Below are 25,900 nucleotides of genomic sequence, written 5' to 3' on the forward strand. Positions count from 1 at the left end.
ATCTTGATTCCAGCTTCTGTTTCTTACAGTCCCACGCTTCTTGAGATGTACTCTGCATAGAAGTTAAAAAAGCAGGGTGACAATATACAGCCTTGACGTACTCCTTTTCCTATTTGGAACCAGTCTGTTGTTCCATGTCCAGTTCTAACTGTTGCTTCCTGACCTACATATAGATTTCTCAAGAGGCAGGTCAGGTGGTTTGGTATTCCTGTCTCTCTCAGAATCTTCCACAGTTTACTGTGATCCACACAGTCAAAGGTTTTGGCATAGTCAAGAAAGCAGAAATAGATGTTTTTCTGGAACTCTCTTGCTTTTTCCATGATCCAGAGAGTGTTGGCAATTTGATCTCTGGTTTTTCTGCCTTTTCTAAAACCAGGTTGAATATCAGGAAGTTCATGGTTCACGTATTGCTGAAACCTGGCTTGCAGAATTTTGAGCATTCCTTTACTAGCATGTGAGATGAGTGCAATTGTGCGGTAGTTTGAGCATTCTTTGGCATTGCCTTTCTTTGGGATTGCAATGAAAACTGACCTTTTCCAGTCCTTTGGCCACTGCTGAGTTTTCCAAATTTGCTGGCATATTGAGTGCAGCACTTTCACAGCATCATATTTCAAGATTTGAAATAGCTCAACTGGAATGCCATCACCTCCACTAGCTTTGTTCGTAGTGATGCTTACTAAGGTCCACTTGACTTCCCATTCCAGGATGTCTGGCTCTAGGTGAGTGCCCACACCGTCATGATTATTCAGATCGTGAAGAAGTTTTTGTACAGTTGTTCTGTGTATTCTTGTCACCTCTTCTTAGTATCTCTGCTTCTCTTAGGTCCATACCATTTCTGTCCTTTATCGAGCCCATCTTTGCATGAAATGTTCCCTTGGTATCTCTAATTTTCTTGAAGAGATCTCTAGTCTTTTCCATTCTGTTGTTTTCCTCTATTTCTTTGCATTGATCCCTGAAGAAGGCTTTCTTATCTCTTCTTGCTATTCTTTGGAATTCTGCATTCAGATGCTTATATCTTTCCTTTTCTCCTTTGCTTTTTGCTTCTCTTCGTTTCACAGCTATTTGTAAGTCCTCCCCAGTCAGCCATTTGGCTTTTTTGCATTTCTTTTCCATGGAGATGGTTTTGATCCCTGTCTCCTGTACAATGTCACAAACCTCATTCCATAGTTCATCAGGCACTCTATTGATCAGATCTAGGCCCTTAAATCTATTTCTCACTTCCACTGTATAATCATTAGGGATTTGATTTAGGTCATACCTGAATGGTCTTTTGGTTTTCCCTACTTTCTTCAATTTGAGTCTGAATTTGGTAATAAGGAGTTCATAATCTGAGCCACAGTCAGCTCCTGGTCTCGTTTTTGTTGACTATATAGAGCTTTTCCATCTTTGGCTGCAAAGAATATAATCAATCTGATTTCGGTGTTGACCATCTGGTGATGTCCATGTGTAGAGTCTTCTCTTGTGTTGTTGGGAGAGGGTGTTGCTATGACCAGTGCATTTTCTTGGCAAAACTCTATTAGTCTTCACCCTGTTTCATTCCGCATTCCAAGGCCAAATTTGCCTGTTACTCCAGGTGTTTCTTGATGTCGTACTTTTGCATTCCAGTCCCCTATAATGAAAAGGACATCTTTTTTGGGTGTTAGTTCTAAAAGGTCTTGTAGGTCTTCATAGAACTGTTCAACTTCAGCTTCTTTAGTGTTACTGGTTGGGGCATAGACTTGGATTACTGTGATATTGAATGGTTTGCCTTGGAGATGAACAGAGATCATTCTGTCATTTTTGAGATTGCATCCAAGTACTGCATTTCAGATTCTTTTGTTGACCATGATGGCTATTCCATTTCTTCTGAGGGATTCTTGCCCACAGTAGTAGATATAATGGTCATCTGAGTTAAATTCACCCATTCCAGTCTATTTTAGTTCACTGATTCCTAGAATGTTGACGTTCACTCTTGCCATCTCTTTTCTGACCACTTCCAATTTGCCTTGATTCATGGACCTGACATTCCAGGTTCCTATGCAATATTGCTCTGTACAGCATTGGACCTTGCTTCTATCACCAGTCACATCCACAGCTGGGTATTGTTTTTGCCTTGACTCCATCCCTTCATTCTTTCTGGAGTTATTTTCCCACTGATCTCCAGTAGCATATTGGGCACCTACTGACCTGGGGAGTTCCTCTTTCAGTATCCTATCATTTTGCCTTTTCATACTGTTCATGGGGTTCTCAAGGAAAGAATACTGAAGTGGTTTGCCATTCCCTTCTCCAGTGGACCACATTCTGTCAGACCTCTCCACCATGACTTGTCAGTCTTGGATGTCTCCACATGGCATGGCTTATAGGTTCATTTAGGTTTAAGGTCAGAGTTAATTTCTCTCATTTTCTCAGTCTATCTAAAGCTTTGTCACTTTGTTATCCCTCCGAAAATTATCTTTGATTTTATTAATTTTTCTATTGCTTTTCTTATGTTTATATAATTTATCTTGCTTAAAAAAAATCTGGTGAGATTAAGCAAACATGAAGAGCTACTCTATGAGATAGCTACTATTGTCAGCTCCATAATAACACTGAGGTGACAATTCTGAGGCTTAGGGAGGTTAATTTGCCAAAAATTATGACATCTTCAAGTGGAAGAGATGATATGAACTTAGATTTGCTGATACCAATGTTCATGGTTGTAATCACAATAATTCGTGGCCTTGTCATCTATTAATTTTTTGACTTTCTTATTGCCTTAATTTCCTCACTTATGCATAGAAAATGACATCTTGACTGCCTCACAGGGCTGCTATGATGATTGATTCAGTTAAGGCAATTGAAAAAATACATGTATTCATATATCTAAAATAAAGTGCTTTGTTAACAGAAAGTGCACGTGGGGTTTTTTTTTGTTTATTTTTTGTATTTTTTTTTCATGCAATTTACCGATGGGTTATGTTATCTTGAGCAAATCCCTTAGCTGCACTGGCTTCAGGTCCTCACCTGGAAACTGAATGCATTAAACTAGATAATCCCTAGGTCCAGGGATCTCCAGCTCTAATGACTCCAAGTTCATTAAAAGAAAAGTTATAATCAAACGATCATGATTGGACTGTGGGGAAGCGGGGAATGGATCCAGAAGGGACAGAGTAAACTCGAGCATGAAATTAGCAGGGACGAAGACTCCGTGACAACCACGACTCCAGAGAGCAAGTACCTGGAGAATTTTCTTTTCCTAATTGTCCTTTCCGTTTCACCTCTGCCGTTACTAACACATTTAAAAGTATCCCCCATGTGGCATTCTCTCTGGCTGTGACTGAACAGCCAGCTCATGGACAAAAGGTTCCATCTTTGACAGCAATAGGTTCCATCTGATAATTTTGTGGAGATAGAAATAGACAATTTCAATCTTTGGCAAGAACTCTATCATTCTGAGGGATCTGAGTCAAGGTGAGAAGGCAAGATTTACAGAGAAGAGTGGATTTTGTGCTATCTCTATAGCTATGTGATTCTTCAGAGAGAACGGTTTTTAGTCCTGTTTCTTTCTTTCCTCAACTCTTCCCCCTCCCGCAGGTCCATGACCTCCTCCTAAGCTTGTCCTTAGGTTCCCTTTCTCCTCACCCAAATTCTCCGACTTTCAGTGATAAGGATAATCTCTAACTTAAAATTTCAGGTTTCACTCTATGGTGAGAGACAGCTGTTGAGATCTAGTTCTGCAATTTCCCAAGGATATAATTTTGAACTCTGTTACCTTCTCTTTTTCACTGGTAAAATCGGGGTAATAAGATCACTGAGACTCAAATGAAATGATGCCTGTGAAGCCCAACACGTTGTACAAGTTAACTGAGTGCTGAATTTAATAAGTTACTGAATTTCAGGGGAATTTTATGAGCTCAGAAATGCTTGCCTCTGTTTCCCAACTTTATCCATCCCAAGGACCCTTTAAATTTATCCTTGCTGAGAATGGTTGTAAAAAATAATAATGAATTTGAATTTTACTTCAATATACAGCTTCGATTCATTATTTCTGTGTAACAAAAGTCCAGCTGGTCATGCCATAATGATATGGAAAAGTACTCAAGTACCATTCCACTGGGCTTTTGAAATACGTTAAGTAGCTGTCCACTATTATTTTGATTAATTTGGGGGTTTGGAGGCAAGAGCTTGGATGAAACAGACATCAGAGATTCCCCACTGCAAGTACAGGTAGTGTTGGCTTAACTGTCACTGTTAGTCTTTTCTTCCTTACATTGTCCTTCTTTATCCAGCAACATTCTTGGCTTTCTTAAGCTGACTTTGTACTCTGCACAACCTGGAAAATGACCATGTCCTTAGCAGATAAGATTTGGAAAAAGTTTTAATAGGCTATATCTCCCTAGTGAAAGTCTCCAAACAATATTTACATCAGTCACCTTTTCTGGTACAAACCATCTTGAAAGCTGGTGAACACATACAGAAGATTCATTTGAAGGGAGTGACTATATTCACAATATATGTGCTTTTCCTGCAGTTTACCAAATTTTAACAACATAAAGTTTTAGGATAAATTGTATCAGGATAAGTGAAACCACACACAGCTCATCATTCTTTTCTGGCAGTGATGGGTTACATAGATAGCTTTAGTTGAGGCTGAGTCTGTTTGTAGAATGTACTGGGAAGATGAAAGATTTCACTGCCAGTGATTGGTCAAAAGTTGGACTTACTTTCACTGAACTGATTAATTGTGTTGACATACTGGGAATGTGGGTGAGAGTTTATACTTTCAAAATATTTTCATGGAATCCTACACATCTTGGACAAAATGGCTGAGAAATATGTTGGCATTACTCTATTATAAGAGTAAACAGAAAGATTTTGAAGTTCATAAAACTATAAATTGAAATGAAACAAATATATTTTTACTTTCATATCCAAAAATGGGTAAAAGAACTGTTTCTTAACATATCCAGGATATGTTTATTGAGTAACACAAATATTAGCATATGAGATGCACGTAGTATAAGCTCTCCACTAGTCTGCAGGCTGTCTATAGGGAATATCACAAGTTCCACTCTACTTGGTGTTGGTGGAACATAAAAAGCAGAAATCGGACCTTACGATTTCACTGATTGGGAAATAATACAATATAGAAGTAAATATAATCACTTATTAACAATATTCTAGAGTCTCGGTTTAGAAGTCATTTAATTTAGGGAATAATTTTATGAGGAACTCCTTGCTACTTCCGGATTAGTCCTGCCTTATTTTTCCCTTTATGGTGAGGAATGATCGTGGAAATGACAACCGCTAACATTTATTCATCTCTTACTGTTTTGAGCCCTTTATGTCATTCAGTCCCTGCAACAACCCAATGAGGTGGTAAAGGATTACTAGCCCCATTTATAGATGAGGCAACTGGGAGGTTACTAACTAGCCAGTAGGTAAAAGTCAGGAAGGTCTATCATCTCTGACATTCTTCCTGTTCTCTCTGTCATTTTCCGTCTCCCTGTCTCTCTATCTCCCTCTGCTATTAAGGATTAGAGATGCATATATCTTAGTAACTTGTTCTTATTATAAATATAGGAGTTGCAGAAAGTTGAAAAATGATATGCAAGTAAAGGAGAAAATAAAACCCATGCCATTCATTACTTTTGGCATTTGTATTTAGTTCACACGCAGTGTGCATGAGAGAGAGGGATTAGCTAATGCACATGTCTTTTCTCTTGATGGTGATGTTGTCCTATAATAGATCTCTTAGGCTTTCTTAACTCTTTTTCATTGTTTTCCCTCCTGCTTTATTGAGTATGCTGTTAAAAGTCTCTATTGATTTCTTCAGCTCTAGGATTTCTGGGGGTTTTTTTGTTTTGTTTTGTTTTAATGGTTTTCTTTGTTAAACACATTTTATTCATTTTGCTGATGTATTGTTTTCTTAATTTCATCCTGTTGTCTGTTTATGGGTTTTATATTTCACCAAACTTTTAAAAGAGAATTATGCTGAATTCTTTGTCAGACCATTTAAAGATTTTTATTCCTTTCGTGAAAGTCACTCAGTCATGTCTGACTCTTTGCGACCCATGGACTTTACAGTCCATGGGATTCTCCAGGCCAGAATACTGGAGTGGGTAGCTCTTGTCTTCTCCACTGGATCTTCCCAACCCAGGGATCGAACCCAGGTCTCCCACATTGCAGGCGGATTCTTTGCCAGCAGATTCTTATAAAGCTATTAAAGCTTTATAAGTTTCCTTTAGTGGTGTCATATTCACCTAATTCTTCACGGTCCTTAATGCCTTTGTCAGTGTCTGCACGTCTGAGTACACGATCTCTACTCCCAGGTTCCCAGGCTTGCTTTAGGAGAGACAGCCCTTCCGCAGTCAGCTCAGCTTGGAGCTCTAGATAGATCATCTGGCAGTGACCTTGAGCAATTGGGCTAGCTATCAAAGCCTGGGTGGGATGAAGCACAAGCTGAAATCAAGATTGCTGGGAGAAATATCAATAACCTCAGATGTGCAGATGACACCAACTTTATGGAAGAAAGTGAAGAAGAACTAAAGAGCCTCTTGGTGAAAGTGAAAAAGGAGTGTGAAAAAGCTGGATTAAAACTCAACATCAGAAAACTAAGATCATGGCATCCGGTCCCATCACTTCATGGCAAATAGAGGGAGAAACAATGGAAACAGTGACAGACTTTATTTTGGGGCTTCCAAAATCACTGCAGATGGTGACTGAAGCCATGAAATTCAGACACTTAATCCTTGGAAGGAAAGTTATGACCAACATAGACAGCATATTAAAAAGCAGAGACATTACTTTGCCAGCAAAGGTCCATCTAGTCAAAGCCATGGTTTTTCCAGTAGCCGTGGATGGATGTGAGAGTTGGACTATAGAGAAAACTGAGCACTGAAGAATTGATGCTTTTGAACTGTGGTGTTGGCAAAGACTCTTGAGAGTCCCTTGGACAACAAGGAGATCCAACCAGTCCACCCTAAAGGAAATCAGTCCTAAGTATTCATTGGAAGGACTGATGTTGAAGCTGAAACCCCAATACTTTGGCACCTGATGTGAAGAGCTGACTCATTTGAAAAGACTCTGATGCTGGGAAAGATTGAAGGCAGCAGGAGAAGGGGACAACAGAGGGTGAGATGATTGGATGGCATCACTGACTCAATGGACATGAGTTTGAGCAAACTCTGGGAGCTGGTGATAGACAGGGAAGCCTGGCATGCTGCAATCCATGGGGTCACAAAGAGTCGGATGTGACCAAGCAATTGAACTGAGACTGATACTGATCAAGGTCTGTTTTGGAGTGAGGACATTGCCCAGGCTCTGAGGCTGGGGTGCAGATGCTGCTGGCCGGGAGGAGTTGATACGATTGCTGCCTTGGTTTCTTGGCCAAGAGTAGCATTAGGACGGCTTCTCTTCTTACCTGGATTCTCAGGCCAGGCTTCTGAGCTGAGCAGGACTGAGTACTCTATCCAGCAGGAGGCAGGGCTGGGATTTAACTTCACAACCTGGACAGGGCTGCAGACGCCAGGGCTGTCGCGACCCACGAACTGGGGACCCAGATCAGAAGAACTGCACACCGAGTGCCTTGGTCACGTGGGGGCGCGGCTTTGCTCTGCAGAGAGGCAGAGAGATCGGGCTCTCTGCTCACACACTACTGAAAACAGGGCTATGGCATGGGTACGCAGTTTCCCACATGCTTCGGTTAGTTCTCCTGGATGGTGGGGCTGAAGGTTGTGTTCAACAGTGGTTAGGGCTACACATTATCCTTCTTGCCTGGACACGACCACAGAACAGGCCCAAGACTGGCAAGGCTCCTTGTTTGGGAAACAAATTAGGAAGAACTGCACACAAAGTTCTCTGGCCAGGTGGAGCCATGCAAATGGGCAGAGCTCCTGTCTGGACATGACTCAAGTGCTCCTGGGTGATGGAATTTTCTGAGTGTTCTAGCCATGCTTGAGTAACCTCAGTAGTAGATGGGGTTATGAATCGTAGATGCAGGGGAAGAGGCTCCCAGGATGGCAAGGCTCATTTCTTGGGGTCCCAAGTCAGGCAAAACTGCTGGAACTCAGTCTGCCAAGATCCAAGCCCTGACGGTTCCAAGGCCTGTCTCTCTTCTCTGTCTCAGTGTGACTCTCAGTGGCCACACCCCGCAGATTCCTGCATGGCTTCTAGGATATGAGACCAGAGTGGGTCTCCCTAAGGAGTGACCTGTAAAGCCGGGGAAGCTAGAGGCCCACACTGGGCTCTCTCCCTTTTCCATAAAGAAGCCATAGCCCGAGAAGGGTCCTCTTGGCGTAGCTAGGGGAGGGGCAATGCAATCAAATGGATCTGCTCCTCTACCCTTCTAATGTGGGTTTTCTCCATCTCTCTAGTTCAGCCTCATTCCCATCCTTTAGGATCTTTTCATTGGTACCTTGCCTATAAATAACTGCTAATTATTTTTGTTGGGGCTTCCCTGGTAGCTCAGCTGGGAAAGAATCCACCTGCAATGCAGGAGACCCTGTTTCGATTCCTGGGACAGGAAGTTCCTCTGGAGAAGGGATAGGCTACCCTCTCCAGTATTCTGGCCTGGAGAATTCCACGGATAGAGGAGCCGGGCATGCTACAGTCCAGGGGGTCACAGAGAGTCAGACATGGCTGAGCGACTTTCACTTTTCTTTTTTCTGGTGGGGGAACTGAAGTCAGGAATGACCTATATTGTCATCTTGATTATGTCACTGAGAACTAAATCTCTGAGTTGGAACTTTTTGTTTCCTTGTTGTTGTTCAGTCGCTCAGTCGTGTCTGACTCTTTGCAACCCCATGGACTGCAGCTCGCCAGGTCTCCCTGTCCTTCACTGTCCCCTGGCATTTGCTCAGGCTCATGTCCATTGAACTGATGGTGCCTAACATGCAGAATATTTGAATATTAGGACAATAGTTGGGGCTCTAGGCTCCCTTTAGAACAGTTTGTACGAGGCTTCCCTAAGAAGACTGATTTTGTAACTACTGGGCACACATGCTTTGCTCTACCAAATTATATCGGGAATATAAATTAAGAATAATTTCCAGATTATTTTCGAGATGATGTGTTGAATATATATGTAAAAAATTGAGATGTTATTAGAAACAGGGTAATTTTTTATATATCCTATAACTTTATTTTTAATATAAATTTATTTATTTTAATTGGAGGCTCATTACTTTACAATATTGTAGTGGTTTTGCCATACATCAACATGAGTCTGCCATGGGTGTACATGTGTTCCCCATCCTGGTGAACCCCCCTCCCACCACCCTCCCCATACCATCCCTCTGGGTTATCCCAGTGCACCAGCCCCAAGCATCCTGTATCATGCATTGAACCTGGACTGGCTATTTGTTTCACATATGATATTATACATGTTTCAATGCCATTCTCCCAGATCATCCCACTCTCTCCCACAGAGTCCAAAAGATTGTTCTGTACATCTGTGTCTCTTTTGCTGTCTTGCATACAGGGTTATCATTACCATCTTTCTAAATTCCATATATATGCGTTAGTATACTGTATTGGTGTTTTTCTTTCTGGCTTACTTCACTCTGTATATCGGCTCGTTTCATCCACCTCATTAGAACTGATTCAAATGTATCCTTTTTAATGGCTGAGTAATACTGCATGGTGTATATGTACCACAGCTTTCTTATCCATTCGTCTGCTGATGGACATCTAGGTTGTTTCCATGTCCTGGCTATTATAAACAGTGCTGCGATGAACATTGGGGTACATGTGTCTCTTTCAATTCTGGTTTCCTCAGTGTGTATGCCCAGCAGTGGGATTGCTGGGTTGTATTGCAGTTCTATTTCCAGTTTTTAAATGAATCTCCACTCTGTTCTCCATAGGAGCTGTCTGTACTAGTTTGCATTCCCACCAACAGAGTAAGAGGGTTCCCTTTTCTCTACACTCTCTCCAGCATTTATTGCTTGTAGAATTTTGGATCGCAGCCATTCTGACTGGTGTGAAACGGTGCCTCATTGTGGTTTTGATTTGCATTTCTCTGATAATGAGCGCTGTTGAGCATCTTTTCATGTGTTTGTTAGCCATCTGTATGTCTTCTTTGGAGAAATGTCTGTTTAGCTCTTTGGCCCATTTTTTGATTGAGTCTTTTATTCTTCTGGAATTGAGCTGCAAGTGTTGCTTGTATATTTTTGAGATTAATTCTTTGTCAGTTGCTTCATTTGCTATTATTTTCTCCCACTCTGAAATCTGTCTTTTCGCCTTGTTAACAGTTTCCTTTGTTGTGCAGAAGTTTTAATTTTAATTAGGTCTCATTTGTTTATTTTTGCTTTTATTGCCAATATTCTGGGAGGTGGGCCATACAGGATCCTGCTGTGATTTCTGTCGGAGAATGTTTTGCCTACGTTCTTCTCTAGGAGTTGTATAGTTTCTGGTTTTATGTTTAGATCTTTAATCCATTTTGAGTTTCTTTTTGTGTATGGTGTATAAAGTGTTCTAGTTTCGTTCTTTTACAAGTGGTTGACCAGTTTTCCCAGCACCACTTGTTAAAGAGATTGTCTTTTCTCTAATGTATATTCTTGCCTCCTTTGTCAAAGATAAGGTGGCCCTCAGTTCAGTTCATTCGTGTCTGACTTTGCAGCTCCATGAACTGCAGCACGCCAGGCCTGCCTGTCCATCACCAGCTCTCGGAGTTCACCGAAACTCACGTCCATCGAGTCGGTGATGCCATCCAGCCATCTCATCCTCTGTCATCCCCTTCTCGTCCTTCCCCCAATCCCTCCCAGCATCAGAGTCTTTTCCAACGAGTCAACTCTTCACATGAGGTGGCCAAAGTATTGGAGTTTCAGCTTCAGCATCATTCCTTCCAAAGAACATCCAAGACTGATCTCCTTTAGGATGGACTCGTTGGATCTCCTTGCAGTTCAAGGGACTCTCAAGAGTCTTCTCCAACACCACAGTTCAAAAGCATCAATTCTTCGGTGCTCAGCTTTCTTCACAGTCCAACTTTCACATCCATACATGACCATGGGAAAAACCATAGCCTTAACTAGATGGACCTTTGTTGGCAAAGTAATGTCTCTGCTTTTCAATATGCTATCTACATTGGTCATAACTTTCCTTCCAAGGAGCAAGCGTCTTTTAATTTCATGGATGCAATCACCATCTGCAGTGATTTTGGAGCCCAAAAAAATAAAGTCTGACACTGTTTCCACTGTTTCCCCATCTATTTCCCATGAAGTGATGGGACCAGATGCCATAATCTTTGTTTTCTGAATGTTGAGCTTTAAGCCAACTTTTTCACTCTCCTCTTTCACTTTCATCAAGAGGCTTTTTAGTTCCTCTTCACTTTATGGTGTCATCTGCATATCAGCAGTTATTGATATTTCTCCCGGCAGTCTTGATTCCAGCTTGTGCTTCTTCCAGCCCAGCATTTCTCATGATGTACTCTGTGTACGAGTTAAATAACCAGGGTGACAACATACAGCCTTGACATACTCCTTTTCCTACGTGGAACCAGTCTGTTGTTCCATGTCCATTTCGAGCTATTGCTTCCTGACATGCATACAGATTTCTCAAGAGGCAGGTCAGGTGGTCTGGTATTCCCATTTCTCTCAGAATTTTCCACAGTTTATTGTGATCCACACAGTCAAAGGCTTTGGCATAGTCAATAAAGCAGAAATAGATGTTTTTCAGGAACTCTGTTGCTTTTTCCATGATCCAGCAGATGTTGGCAATTGATCTCTGGTTCCTCTGCCTTTTCTAAAACCAGCTTGAACATCAGGAAGTTCAGGATTCATGTATTGCTGAAGCCTGGCTTGGAGAATTTTGAGCATTACTTTACTAGCATGTGAGATGAGTGCAATTGTGCAGTAGTTTGAGCATTCTTTGGCATTGCCTTTCTTTGGGATTGGAATGAAAACTGACCTTTTCCAGTCCTGTGGCCACTGCTGAGTTTTCCACATTTGCTGGCATATTGAGTGCAGCACTTTCACAGCATCATCTTTCAGGATTTGAAACAGCTCAACTGGGATTCCATCACCTCCACTAGCTTTGTTCATAGTGATGCTTTCCAAGGCCCACTTGACTTCACATTCCAGGATGTCTGGCTTTAAATTAGTGATCACACCATCATGATTATCTGGGTCATGAAGATCTTTTTTGTACAATTCTTATGTGTATTCTTGCCACCTTTTCTTAATATCTCTGCTTTTGTTAAGTCTAAACCATTTCTGTCCTTTATCGAGCCCATCTTTGCATGAAATGTTCCCTTGGTATCTCTAATTTTCTTGAAGTGATCTCTAGTCTTTCCCATTCTGCTGTTTTCCTCTATTTCTTTGCATTGATCGCTGAAGAAGGCTTTCTTATCTCTTCTTGCTATTCTTTGAAACTCTGCATTCAGATGCTTATATCTTCCCTTTTCTCCTTTGCTTTTTGCCTCTCTTCTTTTCACAGCTATTTGTAAGGCCTCCCCAGACAGCCATTGTGCTTTTTTGCATTTCTTTTCCATGGGGATGGTCTTGATCCCTGTCTCCTGTACAATGTCACGAACCTCATTCCATAGTTCATCAGGCACTCTATCTATCAGATCTAGGCCCTTAAATCTATTTCTCTGTTCCACTGTATAATCATAAGGGATTTGATTTAGGTCATACCTGAATGGTCTAGCGATTTTCCCTACTTTCTTCCATTTCAGTCTGAATTTGGCAATAAGGAGTCCATGATCTGAGCCACAGTCAGCTCGTGCTCTTATTTTTGTTGACTGTATAGAGCTTCTCCATCTTTGGCTACAAAGAATATAATCAGTCTGATTTTGGTGTTGACCATCTGGTGATGTCCATGTGTAGAGTCTTCTCTTGTGTTGTTGGAAGAGGGTGTTTGCTATGACCAGTGCATTTTCTTGGCAAAACTCTATTAGCCTTTTCCCTGCTTCATTCCACATTCCAAGGCCAAATTTGCCTGTTACTCCAGGTGTTTCCTGACTTCCTACTCTTGCAATCCATTCCCCTATAATGAAAAGGACATCTTTTTTGGGTGTTAGTTCTAAAAGGTCTTGTAGGTCTTCATAAAACCTTTCAACTTCAGCTTCTTCAGTGTTACTGGTTGGGGCATAGACTTGGATAACTGTGATATTGAATGGTTTGCCTTGGAGACGAACAGAGATCATTCTGTCGTTTTTGAGATTGCATCCAAGTACTGCATTTCAGACTCTTTTGTTGACCATGATGGCTACTCCATTCTTCTGAGGCATTCCTGCCCACAGTAGTAGATATAATGGTCATCTGAGTTAAATTCACCCATTCCAGTCCATTTTAATTTGCTGATTCCTAGAATGTCAGTGTTCACTCTTGCCATCTCTTTTCTGACCACTTCCAATTTGCCTTGATTCGTGGACCTGACATTCCAGGTTCCTATGCAATATTGCTCTGTACAGCATCGGACCTTGCTTCTATCACCAGTCACATCCACAGCTGGGTATTGTTTTTGCCTTGACTCCATCCCTTCATTCTTTCTGGAGTTATTTTCCCACTGATCTCCAGTAGCATAATGGGCTGGGGAGTTCCTCTTTCAGTATCCTATCATTTTGCCTTTTCATACTGTTCATGGGGTTCTCAAGGAAAGAATACTGAAGTGGTTTGCCATTCCTTTCCCCAGTGGACCATATTCTGTCAGAATGTTCTGTTTTGTTCAGTTGATCTATATTTCTGTCTTTGTGCCAATACCATCCTGTCTTGATGACTGTGGCTTTGTAGTAGAGCCTGGAGTCAGGCAAGTTGATTCCTCCAGTTCCATTCTTATTTTCTCAAGATTGCTTTGGTTTTCAAGATTTTCTGTATTTCCATACAAATTGTGAAATTATTTGTTCTATTTCTGTGAAAAATACCCCTGGTAGCTTGATAGGGATTGCATTGAATCTATAGATTGCTTTGGGTAGTATGCTCATTTTCACTATATTGATTCTGCCAATCCATGAACATGGTATATTTCTCCATCTATTTCTGTCCTCTTTGATTTCTTTCACCAGTGTTTTATAGTTTTCTATATGTAGGTCTTTTGTTTCTTTAGGTAGATTTAGATTTATTCCTAAGTATTTTCTTCTTTTGGTTTGCAATGGTGAATAGAATTGTTTCCTTAATTTCTGTTCCCTGTTTTCCTAATATTAGTGTATAGGAATGCAAGGGATTTCTGTGTGTTGATTTTATATCCTGCAACTTTACTAATTTCATTGAATGGCTCTAGTAATTTTCTGGTGTTGCGGGTTTTCTATGTAGAGGATCATGTCATCTGCAAGCAGTGAGAGTTTTACTTCTTCTTTCCCTATCTGGATTCCTTTTATTTCTTTTTCTGCTGATTGCTGCGGTCGAAACTTCCAAAACTATGTTGAATAGTAGTGGTGAAAGTGGGCACCCTTGTCTTTTTCCTGACTTTAGGGGAAATGCTTTCAACTTTTCACCATTGAGGATAATGTTTGCTGTGGGTTTGTCATATATAGCTTTTATTATGTTGAAGTATGGTCCTTCTATTCCTGGCCTCTGGAGAGTTTTTATCATAAATGGATGTTGATTTTGTCAAAGGCTTTCTCTGCATCTATTCAGATAATCATATGGCTTTTATTTTTCAATTTGTTAATGTGGTGTATTACATTGATTGATTTGCGGATATTGAAGAATCCTTGCATCCCTGGGATAAAACCCACTTGGTAATGATGTATGATCTTTTTAATGTGTTGTTGGAATCTGATTACTAGAATTTTGGTAAGGATTTTTGCATCTATGTTCATCAGTGATATTGGCCTGTAGTTTTCTTTTTTTGTGGCATCTTTTTCAGGTTTTGGTATTAGGGTGATGATGGTGGCCTCATAGAATGAGTTTGGAAGTTTACCTTCCTCTGCAATTTTCTGGAAGAGTTTGAGTAGGCTAGGTGTTAGCTCTTCTCTAAATTTTTGGTAGAATTCACCTGGGCTTTTGTTTGCTGGAAGATTTCTGATTACAGTTTCAATTTCCATGCTTGTGATGGGTCTGTTAAGATTTTCTATTTCTCCCTGGTTCTGTTTTGGAAAGTTGCACTTTTCTAAGAATTTGTCCATTTCTTCCAAGCTGTCCATTTTATTGGCATATAAGTGCTGATAGTAGTCTCTTATGATCCTTTGTATTTCTCTCTTGTCTGTTGTGATCTCTCCATTTTCATTTCTAATTTTATTGATTTGAGTTTTCTCTTTGTTTCTTGATGAGTCTGGCTAATGGTTTGTCAATTTTATTTATCTTCTCAAAGAACCAGCTTTTGGCTTTGTGGATTTTTGCTATGGTCTCTTTTGTTTCTTTTGCATTTGTTTCTGCCCTAATTTTTAAGATTTCTTTCCTTGTACTAACTCTGGGGTTCTCCATTTCTTCCTTTTCTAGTTGCTTTAGGTGTAGAGTTAGGTTATTTATTTGACTTTTTTCTTGTTTCTTGAGGTATGCCATGTATTGCTATGAACTTTCCCTTAGCACTGCTTTTACCGTGTCCCACAGCTTTGGGGTTGTTGTGTTTTCATTTTCATTCGTTTCTATGCATATTTTGATTTCTTTTTTGATTTCTTCTGTGATTTGTTGGTTATTCAGCAGCGTGTTGTCCAGCCTCCATATGTTGGAATTTTTAATAGTTTTTCTCCTCTAGTTGAGATCTAATATTAATGCATTATGGTCAGAAAAGATGCTTGGAATGATTTCAATTTTTTTGAACTTACCAAGGCTAGATTTATGACTCAGGATGTGATGTATCCTGGAGAATGTTCGTGTGCACTTGAGAAAAAGGTGAAATTCATTGTTTTGGGGTGATGTGTCCTGTAGATATTAATTAGGTCTAGCTGACCTATTGTATCATTTAAGTTTGGGTTTACTTGTTAATTTTCTGTTTAGTTGATCTGTCCATAGGTGTGAGTGGGGTATTAACGTCTCCCACTATTATTGTGTTATTGTTAATTTCCCCTTTCATGCTTGTTAGCATTTGTCTTACATATTGCGGTGCTCCTATGTTGGGTGCCTATATATTTATAATTGTTATATCTTCTTCTTGGATTGATCCTTTGATCATTAGGTAGTGTCCTTCTTAGTCTCTTTTCACAGCCTTTGTTTTAAAGTCTATTTTATCAGATATAAGTATTGCTATTCCTGCTTTCTTTTGGTCTCTATTTGTGTGGAATACCTTTTTCCAGCCCTTCACTTTCATTCTGTATGTGTCCCTTGTTTTGAGGTGGGTCTCTTGTAGACAACATATATAGGAGTCTTGTTTTTGTATCCATTCAGCCAGTCTTTGCCTTTTGGTTGGGGCATTCAACCCATTTACGTTTAAGGTAATTATTGATAAGTATGATCCCATTGCCATTTATTTTATTGTTTTGGGTTCGAATTTATACACGCTTTTTGTGTTTCCTGTCTAGAGAAGATCTTTTAGCATTTGTTGGAGAGCTGGTTTGGTGGTGCTGAATTCTCTCAGCTTTTGCTTGTCTGTAAAGCTTTTGATTTCTCCTTCATATTTGAATGAGATCCTTGCTGGGTACAGTAATCTGGGCTGTAGGTTATTTTCTTTCATCACTTTAAGTATGTCTTGCCGTTCCCTCCTGGCCTGAAGAGTTTCTATTGAAACATCAGCTGTTATCCTTATGGGAATCCCCTTGTGTGTTATTTTTCCCTTGCTGCTTTTAATATTTGTTCTTTGTGTTTGATTTTGTTAATTTGATTAATATGTGTCTTGGGGTGTTTCGCCTTGGGGTTATCCTGTTTGGGACTCTCTGGGTTTCTTGGACTTGGGTGATTATTTCCTTCCCCATTTTAGGGAAGTTTTCAACTATCACCTGCTCAAGTATTTTCTCATGGTCTTTCTTTTTGTCTCCTTCTTCTGGGACTTCTATGATTCGAATGTTGGGGTGTTTCATATTTTCCTGAATATTTTCCTGAATATTTCATATTTTCCTGAATACAATAGGTCTCTGAGATTGTCCTCATTTCTTTTTCCCTCTCTGATTCAATTATTTCTACCATTCTATTTTTTACCTCACTAATCCTATCTTCTGCCTCCATAATTCTACTATTTGTTGCCTCCAGGGTGTCTTTGACCTCATTTATTGCATTATTCATTATATATTGACTCTTTTTTATTTCTTCTAGGTCCTTGTTAAACCTTTCTTGCATCTTCTCAATCTTTGTCTCCAGGCTATTTATCTGTGATTCCATTTTGTTTTCAAGTTTGGGGATCATTTTCACTATCATTATTCGGAATTCTTTATCAGATAGATTCCCTATCACTTCCTCTTTTGTTTGGTTTGGTGGGCATTTCTCCTGTTCCTTTACCTGCTGGGTATTCCTCTGTCTCTTCATCTTGGTTATATAGCTGTGTTTGGGATGGCCTTTCTGTATTCTGGCAGTTTGTGGAGTTCTCTTCATTGTGGAGTTTCCTTGCTGTGGGTGGGGTTGTATGTGTGGCTTGTCAAAGTTTCCTGGTTAGGGAAGCTTGTGTTGGTGTTCTGGTGGGTGGAGCCAGATTTCTTCTCTCTGGAAAGCAATGAGGTGTCCAGTAATGAGTTATGAGATGTCAGTGGGTTTTGAGTGACTTTGGGCAGCCTGTATACTGAAGCTCAGGGGTGCTGGAGAATTTGCCTTGCTCTGGAACTTGTTGGCCCTCGGGAGGTGCTTGGTTTCAGTGTAAGTATGGAGGCATTTGATGAGCTCCTGTCAATTAATGTTCCCTGGGGTCAGGAGTTCTCTGGTGTTCTCAGGATTCGGACTTAAGCCTCCTGCTTCTGGTTTTCAGTCTTATTTTTACAGTAGCCTCAAGACTTCTCCATCTATACTGCACCATTGATAAATTATCTAGGTTGCCTCTGCACGGCCCACTAGCCCCTCTGCATTTGGGTTGCAGGAAATCAGACGACCGTCGGGTCTCCATCTGGGGCACCCTTGGCATGCCTCCCCCAATCCCAGGGGCTGCACCAGCTCCATAAACAGTGTAATTTTTTATGGGGAAAGAAGAAATTTTTGAAAACCCATTTCGGTGACCATCACGGGAAGAAGGGCTAGTTCAAATTTATCCTGAAATGATGCTGCTTATCCTTTTATTATTGTAAAGCAACAGTCACATATATTAAATCATCAGAGGTCTTTAAAATCCCTCTTGTTTTAACCAAAGGTCTCTTCATTATACACAAGCACAGAATTTCAATTGCTTTGGCAGAGATAGACTTTGCTTTCTTTCAAAGTTTCAGTCAATTTTAAAAATAGCCTTTTAATTTTTGTGAGACCTCATAAAATAAATTGCCTTCCCTTGTGGCTCAGCTGGTAAAGAATCTGCCTGTAATTCTGCAACTGCAGAGACACCAGTTTAATTCCTGGGTTGGGAAGATCTGCTGGAGAAATGATAGGCTACCCAATCCAGGCTTCTTGGGCTTCCCTGGTGGCTCAGCTGGTAAAGAATCTGCTTGCAATGCGGGAGACCTGGCTTCGATCCAAGGGTTGGGAAGACCCCCTGGAGAAGGGAAAGGCTACCCACTTCAGCATTCTGGCCTGGAGAACTCCATGGACTCTGTATTCCATGGAACATTGAGAAGGCACTTCTTGACAATTCAAGATGAAAAGCTGGGGTCTCTCCCTAAGACAGTGGAGCATTTCGACTTTTCCAGTGCTCAATGGGGGAAAACATGGTGTGTATGAGACTTGTAATGCTATCATTTCATAAGTAGGCAATGTATTCTCTTGTCTCTTTTCTGATTTTAGGAGCATCAAGCCAATGATTGGAGGAGGAAATATCACAGAGATCACTGAATTTATCCTTTTGGGATTCTCAGATTTCCCCAGAATCATAGTAGTGCTCTTTGTCGTATTCCTGGTGATATACATTTTGACCCTGACTTGGAACCTGTTGCTCCTCATCTTAATAAGAATGGACTCCCACCTCCACACCCCCATGTACTTCTTTCTCAGTAACCTGTCCTTCATGGACATCTGCTACGTGACCTCCACAGCCCCCAAGATGCTCTACGACTTCTTCCAGGAGCGGCAAACTATCAACTATGTGGATTGTGTTATTCAGAACTTCGTGTTCTCCACCATGGGGCTGAGCGAGTCTTGCCTCATGACCGCCATGGCTTATGACCGATACGCCGCCATTTGCAACCCACTCCTCTATTCGTCAGTCATGTCGCCCGCTCTCTGCAGTCGGATGGTGCTGGGATCCTACTTGGCTGGACTCTCTGCTTCTATATCCCAATTGTGTTTCATGCTCCAGCTCCAGTTCTGTGGGCCTAATGTCATCAACCACTTCTTCTGTGACCTGCCCCAGCTGTTAGTTCTATCCTGCACTGACACATTCTCTGTACAACTCTTTACCGCTTTATTGACAATGATCTTCGGGATAATAAATGTTTCCATTATCATGATATCCTATGTCTCCATTGTCATCTCCATCATGAAGATCACGACAGCAAGAGGCAGGTCCAAGGCTTTCAACACCTGTGCTTCCCATCTGACAGCAGTCACTCTCTTCTATACCTCAGGTATGTTTGTCTATTTAAGTTTCAACACTGGTGGTTCCTCCAGCTTTGACAGATTTGTATCAGTCTTCTATACGGTGGTGATTCCCATGTTGAATCCTTTGATTTACAGTTTGAGAAACAAAGAAATCAAAGATGCCTTGAAGAGGTTGCAAAAGAAGAGAGGGTGTTGCTAAAGTCATAGGTTGAGATTTTTGACAGATTTGTCTTTTTAGAATCATCTTAACCCTCAATAATATTCCTATGAATGGACTATAAAATTCCTGGTGCCTTTGACAAAGAGGGCTTAATTCGATATGCAACATGCCAATATGGACCAACAGCTGACTTGTTGCCACATGAACACGATATCTTTACGTCTTGGAGGTTCATAGTTTTCATCCTACGTGAGGAGTGGCCTCAACATTTATTAATATATATGTAAGTATTTGTGAAACATTAAGGTTTAGAACCTTGCTGCTTCTTTTTTGCTTGTGAGAGGGAGCCCTGTTCCATCCCAGCCTTCTGACCCTGAAGGAGAGATCTGACAGAGGCCCCAGGACTGAGGAAACCTTGTCCCTCAAATATTTGGATGTAGCATAATCCAGACGTGGTGCTCACTGATGTCCATTCTGGGCATCTGACAAAAATGAAATGGAACACAGAGGAGAAATGTGTCTTTGGACAGAAACAAAGTATACAATTGGCTTAGTTGTGCCTCCTGGGAAGATCAGTCTGAGATAGTTTATGCTTGTGCAAAGCCTCTTTGGGGGCTTAATATCTACTAAAATTTTGATTACATCCTAGTTTCCACCAGCTGTAATCTAAGGAAGGAGCAGGTGATTTGAATCATAAAGAGAAATGGAATGACGCACGTGGTCCCTTCAGTACCATTTACTCATGAGTCTGATGATGTAATTTCTTGCAACTGGTATCCAGGGGGATTTCTGATGGGAGATGATATTCAAAATCCATGTCACAGCCAATAGCAATATCTGCCACTGTGGGACTCAAACTTTTCTTTCTCTTCCACCCTCCTTAGCCTGGAAAATTACTCTGTTTGACATAGCCAATGGGATCGGATCACCCAATTATTTCTGACCTCAAAAGGATCTATTAAAATTTGATGTGAGGAGACTTGTGTGGGAAATTATTGTAATAATAGCACTACTGAATATTCAATATTGCAGGGAGTAAAAACAAATATGGAAATTGGTATACGTCTTTTCCTCCCGTGTGTGTGCCGTGTTTTATCTCCTAGAGATTTATGGCTGCACGGGGTGACATGTTGGTTGGAGTAGAATTGATAGTGTGGCTTAATGCTGTTTATTCCCAGAAATCCTCAGGGGCCAGGAGACAAAGTAGTGGGGTGGGCAGGGTTCCATCAGTTCCATTGTTGAAGAAAGGTATAAAGATTTTGGTCATTGAGGTCTCATTCGAAAGAGGAACAACAGGTGTAGCAGCATATTCACTATTGATTTGAAACTTGAACAAACTGATATAAACTAGATGTCGTTCGCATTTACATATTACCCTTGGAGATTCACTGGGCTCTTAATGAATGTTTGGGAGGTCTCATTTTCAATGAGCTGCATGAACTATTCTGTTTAATTAAGGACTGTAAAGGCAGGTGTATTTGAAGTCTTTGCCAAATCTTCCATGAGTTTACACATGTATAAGATTTAGAAAGGGGGGATTGTTGAAACTCTGGTGGGTGGGGCTTATCCTATGATAAGGAACCTGTAATACGAATAAAGGATGTTTTGCCCTCCCATTCAGGTATTTGTGGTTGCTGTTTAGTTGCTAAGTCGTGTCTGACTCTGCAACCCCATGCACTGCAGCATGCCAGGCTTCCCTGTCCTTCACTATCTCCCAGAGTTTACTCAAACTCTTGTTCATTGGGTTGGTGATGCCATCCAACCATCTCATTCTTTGTTGCTCCTTTCTCCTCCTGCCCTCAATCTTTCCCAGCATCAGATATATATAGGTTTTTCTGAAGCATTGATGTAAGAGTCTGTTCTTAAGGGGCCATGATGACTTCCTTAGGAGACAGAACTCTGTTAGATGTTAGTGCATGGAAATGCAACTAATTTCTGTACATCAATTTTATATCTTGTATGTTTACTGAATTTATTGATTACTTATGCCAGTTTTTTGGGGGAGTCTTCAAGGTTTTCTCTGGGTGGAATTATATCATCTGCAGTTAATGACAAGTTTACTTCCTCCTTCATCCTTCAGATCACACTGTTGTAATTCTGACTATAGCACCCCACTCCAATACTCTTGCCTGGAAAATCCTAGGGACAGAGGAGCCTGGTGGGCTGCAGTCCATGGGGTGGCAGAGTCAGACACGACTGAGCTACTTCACTTTCACTTTTCACTTTCATGCATTGGAGAAGGAAATGGCAACCCACTGCAGTGTTCTTGCCTGGAGAATCCCAGGGACGGGGGAGCCCGGTGGGTGCCGTCTATGGGGTCACACGGAGTCGGACACTACTGAAGTGACTTAGCAGCAGCAGCAGCAGGAGTTTTATAGTTTCTGGTCTTACATTTAGATCTTTAATCCATTTTGAGTTTTGTGTATGGTGTTAGAAAGTGTTCTAGTTTCATTCTTTTACAAGTGGTTGACCAGTTTTCCCAGCATCACTTGTTAAAGAGACTGTCTTTAATCCATTGTATATTCTTGCCTCCTTTGTCAAAGATAAGGTGTCCATAGGTGTGTGGATTCATCTCTGGGATTTCTATTTTGTTCCACTGATCTATATTTCTGTCTTTGTGCCAGTACCATACTGCCTTGATGACTGTGGCTTTGTAGTAGAGCCTGAAGTCAGGCAAGTTGATTCCTCCAGTTCCATTCTTATTTCTCAAGATTGCTTTGGCTAATGCTGGAGAGGGTGTGGAGAAAAGAGAACCCTCTTACACTGTTGGTGGGAATGCAAACTAGTACAGCCACTATGGAAAACAGTGTGGAGATGCCTTAAAAAACTGGAAATAGAACTGCCTTATGACCCAGCAGTCCCACTGCTGGGCATACACACCAAAGAAACTAGAATTGAAAGAGACATGTGTATGCCAATGTTCATTGCAGCACTGTTTATAATAGCCAGGACATGGAAGCAACCTAGATGTCCATCAGCAGACAAATGGATAAGAAAGCTGTGGAGTATTACTCAGCTATCAAAAATAATACATTTGAATCAGTTCTAATGAGGTGGATGAAACTGGAACCTATTATACAGAGTGAAGTAAGCCAGAAAGAAAAGCACCAATACAGTCTACTAACACATAAATATGGAATTTAAAAAGATGGTAACGATAACCCTGTATGCAAGACAGCAAAAGAGACGCAGATGTACAGAAGAGACTTTTTGACTCTGTGGGAGAGGGAGAGGGTGGGATGATTTGGGAGAATGGCATTGAAACGTGTATAATATCATATAAGAAAAGAATCACCAGTCTAGGTTCAATGCAGGATACAGGATGCTTAGGGCTGGTGCACTGGGATAACTCAGAGGGATGGTATGGGGAAGGAGGTGGGAGAGGGGTTCAGGAGTGGGAACTTATGTACACCCATGGCAGATTCATGTTGATGTATGGCAAAACCAATACAGTATTGTAAAGTAAAAAAATAAAAAATAATTTAAAAAACACATTAAAAATAAATAAATAAAAGACCAGTGGAATTGTACACGAGTATTTATTCAAATCATTGTTAGTAACCAACTTGGCTTTACATTTCAGAAATTATGACTCAAAACTATATATTGAAATGGAAATCCAATTGTTATTATATAAAAGCAGATCCTCAAGGGAATAAATTAAATTAAAAGAGTCTTTGTGAAGAAGAAGAAAATAAAGAAAGACAGTAAACATAGACAAGCACATTTGATCATTCCTTATTCCCCTGAAATTCAGGAAAATATTACCTTAATTCAGCATTCTTTTAACTTTTCAATTCATTCCAGTCGCCCGGTCGTGTCTGACTCTTTACGACCCCATGGACTGCAGCACTCCAGGGTTCCCTGTCCATCACCAACTCCCGGAGCATTTAACTTTTGCAGTATATTAAACTTTACAGACATGGCATTTGATTCTAAATGATAATTTACCCCAATTTTACGGGTGAAAAACCAGAAGACAACAGAGTTTAAGACAGTATCCTTAAAAAATTGCAGGACTAGAATTCAACATTCATCCCTCACCACAGAGTAATACCTGAAATTTTAGGTTACAGATTACAAACCGTGCTCCACAAAAGTCCAGCTGAAAGAATCACATGGCCATAGAGACAACACAGAATTCATTGTTCTTATAAATCATGCCCTCTCACCTTGACACAGTATCCAGGAAGACAGAGTTCTTGAGAAAGGTTGAAACTGTTTTTCTTTTGCCAAGAAATTTTCCTATTACACTTCAGGACAGAAAATTGGGGCCATGGAATTGGCTGTCCACTAGCAGTCAGAGAGATGGCCTCACTGGGGAGCCTCTTAAATGTGTTTTTAAGGGCAGAAGTGAAAGGAAAAAGACCACTAGGAGGTGAGAAATCTCCAGGTACCTTCTCTCTGGAGTCAAGGTTGTCATGGAGCTTTGTCCCTGCTAACTTCATGCACCACTTTGCCATGTCCCTGCAGGTTCAATTCCCCCTCTTCCCCATATTCCTATGACGATCTCATAATCATAGCATTTCCTTTAACAAACTTGGCTTCATGTGAGCTGGAAGAGACATAGTGACCAGTAACTTCAGTTTCCCAGCTAGGACCTGAACCCAGTGGAGCTCAGAGATTTTCCCAAGGTGACATAGTTGGTATACCTATCTAAAATGAATGTGCTTTGTAAACAGGGTGTGTCTACATATCAAATTTATTGTAATGAAGCTATTACCAGTTAGCTGTGCCATCTTGGACAAATCTCTTAGCTAAACCAGCTTCAGATTGAAGTTACTGGACTAAATGGTCACCATGTCTCTTCCAGCTCAAATGAATCCAAGTTTGTTAAAGGAAAAGCTATTTTATATATGTGTGTTTATATACAGGCTTCCCTGATAGCTCAGTTGGTAAAGAATCTGCCTGCAATACAGGAGACCTGGGTTCGATTCCTGGGTTGGGAATATCCCCTGGAGAAGGGAAAGGCCACCCACTCCAGTATTCTGGCCTGGAGAATTCCATGCATTGTAAAGTCCATGGGGTTGCAAAGAGTCAGACACAACTGAAAAACTTTCACTTTCACTTTCATATATATATATATATATATATATATATATGCACAAAGAAGTCACTCAGTCATGTCCGACTCTTTGTGACCCCATGGACTGTAGCCTACCAGGCTCCTCAATCCGTGGAATTTCCCAGGCAAGAGTACTGGAGTGGGTCACCATTTCCTTCTCCAGGGGATCTTCCCCACCCAGGGATTGAACCTGGGTCTCCCGCATCACAGGCAGATGCTTTGCCGTCTGAGCCACCGGGGAAGCCACCGGGGAAGATACATGTGCACACGTCTTCCTAAATCTCTGACCTGAATCAGTCATCACTGCAGCCTGTGACGCAGATATGGTATTATTTCCTATGCATTAAGTGGGGGAAATCGAGCCAAGAAGGAACACAAAAAAACTATTCATGAGATGTCCACAAATTATTGTGGTTGTAACTGTGGGCATTGGTATCAGCAAATCTGGAGTGAATACCATCTCTTTCACTTGAATGTTCTGTGATCTTGAGCAAATTAACTTCTCTAAGCCTCTAAGTATTATCACCTATAAAATAGGACTGAAAATAGAACTGAATTTGAGAACTTATTAAGCTATTATGGGCTTCCCTGGTGGCTCAGACAGTAAAGAATTTTGCCTGCAATGCAGGAGACCCAAGTTCCATCCCTGGATGGGGTAGATCCCCTGGAAAAGGAAGTGGCCACCCACTCCAGTATTCCTGCTGGAGAACTCCACTGATGGAGGAGCCTGGCGGGCTACACTACATGGTGTCACAAAGAATCAGACACGACTGAGCAACTAACACTTTTACTTTCATTTTCATTTATTATAAGAGTATGTGATCCATACCTTGCCTTCTGTTATTACCAGGTGTAAGTTTTGTGTTGTGAATTGGAGTTCTTTCCAATATATTAAGCCGTATTACTAATCCTTCATTTAAAATATCTAATTAAAACCATCCCCATAAACTTTTTTTGGTTTTTGTCTTTTTTACATTGGGGCTCAGTCAGTCAGTTCAGTCACTCAGTCATGCTGACTCTTTGTGACCCCATGGACTGCAGCACACCAGGCCTCCCTGTCCATCACTATCTCCCAGAGTTTACTCAGACTCATGTCCATCGAGTCAGTGTTGCCATCCTACCATCTCATTTTCTGTTGTCCCCTTCTCCTGCCTTCAATCTTTCCCAGCATCAAGGTCTTTTCCAATGAGTCGATTCTTCGCAAAAGGTGGCCAAAGTATTGGAGTTTCAGCTTCAGCA

The 25,900-nt window shown here is 40.9% G+C and overlaps 1 protein-coding gene and 1 non-coding gene across 2 annotated transcripts; one reads left to right on the forward strand and one right to left on the reverse strand.

Moving 5' to 3' along the window:
* The first annotated feature begins 18,693 nt into the window (after nt 1-18,693).
* On the forward strand, nt 18,694-19,635 carry LOC128060685 (olfactory receptor 5AN1-like). The gene has a single exon (XM_052653061.1). It carries the CDS (start codon nt 18,697-18,699, stop codon nt 19,633-19,635), a length of 939 nt encoding a protein of 312 aa, XP_052509021.1. The 5' UTR covers nt 18,694-18,696.
* Nucleotides 19,636-24,830: 5,195 nt separating this feature from the next.
* Nucleotides 24,831-24,902, reverse strand: TRNAH-GUG (transfer RNA histidin (anticodon GUG)). Its single transcript has one exon. It is a non-coding gene; the product is annotated as a tRNA-His (tRNA).
* Between the last annotated feature and the right edge of the window lie 998 nt (nt 24,903-25,900).

Source organism: Budorcas taxicolor, chromosome 15, assembly GCF_023091745.1.
Source record: "Budorcas taxicolor isolate Tak-1 chromosome 15, Takin1.1, whole genome shotgun sequence".
NCBI classification, from domain to species: domain Eukaryota; kingdom Metazoa; phylum Chordata; class Mammalia; order Artiodactyla; family Bovidae; genus Budorcas; species Budorcas taxicolor.